At 54.3% G+C, this 6000-nt stretch overlaps 1 protein-coding gene across 1 annotated transcript; it reads right to left on the minus strand.

Annotated features, from left to right (window-relative positions):
- Positions 1–3007: 3007 nt before the first annotated feature.
- Positions 3008–5783, minus strand: RXFP4 (relaxin family peptide/INSL5 receptor 4). Its single transcript, XM_032154234.2, has one exon. It carries the CDS (start codon positions 5087–5089, stop codon positions 3965–3967), a length of 1125 nt encoding a protein of 374 aa, XP_032010125.1. The 5' UTR covers positions 5090–5783; the 3' UTR covers positions 3008–3964.
- Positions 5784–6000: the final 217 nt, after the last annotated feature.

Genomic DNA, 6000 nt, shown 5'->3' on the forward strand with positions numbered 1-6000 from the left:
ACCCATCACAGGAGCTGCTCATTTACTCTCCCTCTTTGAGAGGCAGTGAGAGATGAACTGGTTTCAGTTCTTGGTTTTAGTTGGTTTTACTTCCTGTTCCCGGTTGGTACTTACTTTGGGGCTGTGGGGGAGGGGAGGAGGTGAGAGTCTAGGGTTGTATAAATGCTGGTATGAATTCACATCCCTGATGGAGCCCGTGGGGTCAGATCAGGAGAAGGGGGCTCAGGCCCTCAGCTAGAAAGAGGAATTGAAGTCACGTGGGGAGCAGGCTGGGGGAGCAGCCAGCACCCTCTCCTTCTGTAACTCTCATCCACCAGCATCAAGCCTTTACAAGGTGCTTTCTCGGCCATTACGGGGATCCTGAGAATGGGGAATTGTTCTCATTTTACGGGCTAGGAAACCTAGGTGCACGAAGCTTGCCAGGCCAGGAAGGGGCCGGCCTTCTTAGTTCCAGTCCACCACTTTTCTCTCTTGGCTACTCTGCCTAAAAATATCAGGGCTGGCTGAGTGCAGTGGCTCACACCTGTAATCCCAGCACTTTGGGAAGCTGAGTTGGGTGGATCACTTGAGGTCAGGAGTTCAAGACTAGCCTGGCCAACATGGTGAAAACCCATCTCTACTAAAAATACAAAAATTAGCCAGGCGTGATGGCGGGCGCCTGTAGTCCCAGCTACCTGGGAGGCTGAGGTGGGAGAATTGCTTGAACCTGGGAGGTGGAGGTTGCAGTGAGCCAAGATTGTGCCACTGCACTCCAGCACTCCAGCCTGGGCGACAGAGCAAGACCCTGCCTGGGAAAAAAAAAAAAACACACCAGGGCTTCACATATCACACACAGGGACACAGGGCTCAACAGCTGTCTGCCAGGTCAGCTGGAAGTAGCTCGGACCCAGAGCTGTGAGGGTGGCGCCTTTAGGTGGGGAAGGAAGGTAGGTGGGGGTGGGGTGAGGATATTAGACAGCATGCAGAGACCACCAAGAAAGGGGAATGCAGGCTCTCCCAGTATCCCCCACAGATCCAATGAGAGATGCTAGTCAGCAGAGAACATGGAAACCTGGAGACAGCCCAGAGTGGGTGTGAAGTCCCCCGCTGCTTTCTTCCAAGCAGTGTTGTCCCTTCTGCCACCCCGTACCAACCCCCTCCACACACGCACACACACACACACACACACACACACCACACCACACCACACCACACACGTATCTTCAGCCCCAGAACATGGGGCACAAGCATTTGTCTGATGTGGCTACTCCTGAGAGCTAGGCCTCTTCCTCACATCTTTGACCGTTGTGTCCCCTGTCCCCTCCCTAACCCACTTCTGGGAACCCACAGCCTTAACCTCTGTCCCTCCTGCTGAAGTTTCAAAGCCATTTGGCTTGGCGTTCCAGAGAGCCAGGGCCCAGGTTCTCACCAAAACATTGCCTTCCCTCCGTTCCAAGGGGAGCTCCAGGCCGCCTGCTCTGCCCAGCCCTCCCTTCTCCATCCTCCGCTGCACCCTCCTTCTTCCACTCCCTCACAAGAGTAGGTCTTTGTGCATGCATTCATCTCTAACTTGGACCTGTGTACACTTTGTCAATATTTACCTCTGGGGCCCATAAAGCAGAGATGCCCCCAGAGGAGCCAATATCCGGAGCCCAGCAAAGCTGTCAGAGGGAGCTGCTGGGGTGGGAAGATGGGTGCTTAGGTGGGGAGGGATTTTCCATTCCCTGCATGGGCTAGGAATAGACCTGGAGTTTTGGAACTAGTTTAAACATCATCAAAAAGAGGAAATTAAACAAGAGGCTAATTAAGTTCCTTTCACATTGCTTAATCTGTTGTGAATTGGGTGCCTCTTTGGAGCCTCCTCTGCCCAGCAATTAAAGGAACTGGGACAGGGGGCACCTGGAGGCACTGTGGCCTCCTCCTTCACAGGGCGCTCTGCACTTAATAAGGCGGCACTGCTCCCAGCTGTTGCCCCAGGAGCCTGAGCAGCCTGTGTCCTCGTAGGTTACAAGTCATGCCAGAGAGCCTGGGGGGGCGGTGCGTGGGGCAGTGGAAGTGGGAGCTGTACCTCATCTTCCCTCTGCCTCCCTCCTTTCTAGGGGCTGCCTCCCAGAAAATCCTTCTGATGGCTAACCTTTATCATTGATGCATCTCAATACAGGAACCAAAGAGGAGCCCCTGTCCTGGAGAACACACCTTCAAGAGGGGCTTAGGGGCCAACCTCTGAGTTCTTTATGTGAGACTTTCATTATACCCCACTTCAGAGCATATACAACCATTCCAGTTGAGACATGGTTCCCCATCCCCATCTCCCAGCTGCGTGCTTATTTCCTCCCATCTCTCTGTCTCCATTTTACACAGGGTGTAAGAATAATAACTCGACCGGGTGTGGTGGCTCACGCTTGTAATCCCAGCACTTTGGGAGGCCGAGGTGGGCGGATCACTAGAGGTCAGGAGTTCGAGACCAGCCTGGCCAATATGGTGAAACACTGTCTCTATTAAAAAATACAAAAAATTGGCCAGGCGTGGTAGCGGGAGCCTGTAGTCCCAGCTACTCGGAAGGCTGAGGCAGGAGAATCGCTTGAACCCGGGAAGCAGAGGTTGCAGTGAGCTGAGATCACACCACTGCACTCCAGCCTGGATGACAGAGCAAGACTCTGTCTAAAAAAAAAAAAAAGAATAATAGCTAACAGTATATTTCACTGTTAAATCTTATTTTTATTTTTTATTTTTATTTTTTTTTTTTTGAGACGGAGTCTCGCTGTGTCCCCCAGGCTGGAGTACAGTGGCACTATCTCGGCTCACTGCAAGCTCCGCCTCCCAGGTTCACGCCATTCTCCTGCCTCAGCCTCCCGAGTAGCTGGGGACTACAGGCGCCCACCGCCACGCCCGGCTAATTTTTTTGTTTTTTTTTTTAGTAGAGACGGGGTTTCACCATGTTAGCCAGGATGGTCTCGATCTCCTGACCTCGTGATCCGCCCGCCTCAGCCTCCCAAAGTACTGGGATTACAGGCGTAAGCCACCGCGCCCGGCCCACTGTTAAATCTTTAGGAGCCCATTTTACAGTTGAGAACAGTGAGGTACAAAGAGCTAAAGTAATTTGCTGGAGGTAAAGCTGTGAATCCAGGTGCTCTGACACTCAAATTGATACTCTGGGCTTTGCATTTGGGGCAAGGAGGAGGACTAGCACCACTTTCTGAGGTCTCCGCTTTTCTGGCTCTATCTGCAGCCTGTTCTCCCAGTCCCCTCCCCTCTTTAATCTCTCACCTCCTTTCACCCCACCCATGTCTTTGACTTGTCATTATCTTCAATTCTTTCAAATCCTGATATAAAGGGAGACACACAGGCACTCCCGTCAGCACCAGGGATTTACACCTAGGGCCTGGCAGGCGCTGGAAATTCCAGCAATACCCCACACCTGGCATCCCTTCAGGGGAACTACAGCTTTTGCAGCTGAGGCCTCTGCAGGCAGCAAGTTTTTGTGGTCACCACTGGGATGGTAAGGTGGGGACGGGAAGCAGGCATTTTTGGCCTTGATACAGGAGAAAGACAAGGGATACCCTGTTTTGAGGTGGGGGGTGGGTATAGAGGGAGATGGGCACTGACCTCTGATTCATTAGTCTAGAACCGTTAGGGAAGTTTTCCTAGGTATTCTTGCAGAAGGCAGAAATGGAGCAACGAATCCTTTTGTTCCATACTGAACTGGAGGTGGAACTGGGATAAAAGGTCAAGACAATTTGTGGATAATCCAGAGGTTTATTCTCAGATCCTCTTCTTTCCCATCTCCAAATAAAGACTTAAGCTTTGTCACATCCAGCTCTGATCTGGGCCCCCGCCTCCCCCATTCACCACACCCAGAGTTGGGGATCAAAGATCAGACTTTTCCCTGAGGGCGCTGCAGCCTGGCAGAGAGGGCAGCTTCTCCCCAGGACTCGAGGATCCTACACTTGGTGGATCTCAGAGGAGCGTGTTCAGCTTGCGCCCTTCACCCGGGTGTCCCTCTGTCCAGGTTGGTGAGCAGGGTAGAAGGGCGGCTCTCCCGGGGGTTGCTTGCGACCCACCGCCTGCCTACCTGCTTTAGGGCCACCTGTTGCACCCAGCCTCCGCCCTGGGGCCACAGCCTCGACCGCAGATCCCTGAAGGTGTCTGCCAGAGCCTGCCGGGGCTCCCGCCTCAGGAGACAGTACAGCACAGGGTTGAGGCAGCTATTGCTGTGTGCCAAGCAAGTAGTGACAGGGAACACATACGTCTGGATAGTATAGAAAGTACTGTTCCAGGGCACCAGGTCAAACTTCACCAGGACACCCCAGAGAGTGACCACATGGTTGGGAAACCAGCAGAGGAAGAAGGAAGCCACCAGGATGCGGACAGAGCGGGCCACGACCCTGCTGTCCTGCCGCCGCCGTTGCCGCCGCTGCAGGAAGGCCAGCAGCAGCAGGTAACTGGTGGTGATGACGCCCAAGGGCACCATGAAAGCCAGCACCACCCTCTGCAGCTGGTAGGCCCCCAGCCAGTACCTGCTGGGGAAACGCAGCAGGCAAAGGCGCACACCACACACCTCACCCTCCACCCCGAAGACAGCTGTGGGCACCGTCACCAGGGCAGCTGCCACCCACACTGCCAGGGTGGCTATTCGGGCCCAGAAGAGTGAGAGGTGGGTGCCTGGCCCCGCAGCCATGGCCACCACCCAGTAGCGAGCAATGCTCAGCGCTGTGATGAGGAAGATGCTGGCATAGACGTTGAGGACAGTGGCCGTCAGAACCATCTTGCAGAGGGCACCTCCGAAGGGCCAGTGAAAGTCCAGTGCCGACTCGGCTGCCCAAAAGGGGAGAGTGAGTGCCAGTCCCAGGTCCGCCAGAGCCAGGTTGAAGACGAAGGTGTCTGAAGGTGGGCCAGGGGCTCTCCGGGCACAGTTACTCAGTACCCACAGCACCGCCAAATTTCCCAGCAAGCCAATGGCCCCCACAAGCCCATAGGCCAGGGCAACCATGAGCCTCAGGGCTAGGAATTTGACAGGCATCGGAGCATCATCAGCACTCAGCACACTGCCTCCGGAGGCATTGGCCCAGAAGAATGTGGGTGGAGAGGCAGAAGTATTGAGTGTGGGCATCGCAGGGCATCAGAGATTGGTGGTGCTGAGAAGAGAGGTCTGCAAGTGTCTGCCAGACTGGCAGAGGCCACTGAAGGCTCTAGGAAGGAGGCTCTAGAATTAAGTGCTTCTCTGGGGCCTCTGGTGAGCCCTGGCCCACGCCCATACCTCAGAGGGAGGGGTGTGGAAAGGACAACCCACCACCTTCCTGTTGGTCAAGATTGGTGGTGGGTGGGGCAGGGCGAGGCAGAGCCTGAATGCCAGGGTATATGCGCATGTGCCCGCCTGTAAGAGGGGCTCTAAATAGCAGAGAGGGAGGGGAGAAGGGAGGGTAGAAGGGAGGGTTACCTCACTATGGAGGGCAGCCCCAAGCCTCCACCCCAGGGAGAGAGCTGGAGGTTCCCTGTCCCAGAGATGACAGGAACCAAACTAGAGCTGCCTCTGTTCCTAACAGTGTGCAGAGGCCTCCCTCCTCTGCAGAAAGTGTTCCCTTGGGGCCCAAAGGAAGGGGCCTGGGAGGTGGTATAGAGGCAGGGAATCAGCATGGGTGTCTAAGAGAGGAAAGAGCAGAGGCTGCGGAGTCCCAGACCTACTCACTAGCCGTGTGACTGGGAGAGTTACTTTACTCCCCTAAGCCTGTTTTCTTGCTTAAAATTTTCAGATAAGTCTGCTTCACAGGAGTGGCATGATGAAATGAGAGAATACATGCGAAATCACAATTTGTATGAATATTATTTCAAAGGAGTAGTTTGGGGTGTTTGTGGCAGAAGGGTACTGAGAAGCTATTACCATACCCAGGGAGCAGTGCCAACTAAAACAGGTTGGAATTCATCTCAGCAGCAGTGACCTTGAGACTAAGAGCAGGGAGGTAAAAGAGAGAGGAAGTCACAGCTTCCTGTTTCCTCCCCACTGGGAACACTGGGCCTATGAGG

Source organism: Hylobates moloch, unplaced genomic scaffold, assembly GCF_009828535.3.
Source record: "Hylobates moloch isolate HMO894 unplaced genomic scaffold, HMol_V3 SCAFFOLD_5, whole genome shotgun sequence".
Classification (NCBI taxonomy): Eukaryota; Metazoa; Chordata; class Mammalia; order Primates; family Hylobatidae; genus Hylobates; species Hylobates moloch.

Bases quoted from the DNA above. Each gene is read 5' to 3' on its own strand.
- RXFP4 (XM_032154234.2), bottom strand. From the start codon at position 5,089: ATGCCCACACTCAATACTTCTGCCTCTCCACCCACATTCTTCTGGGCC.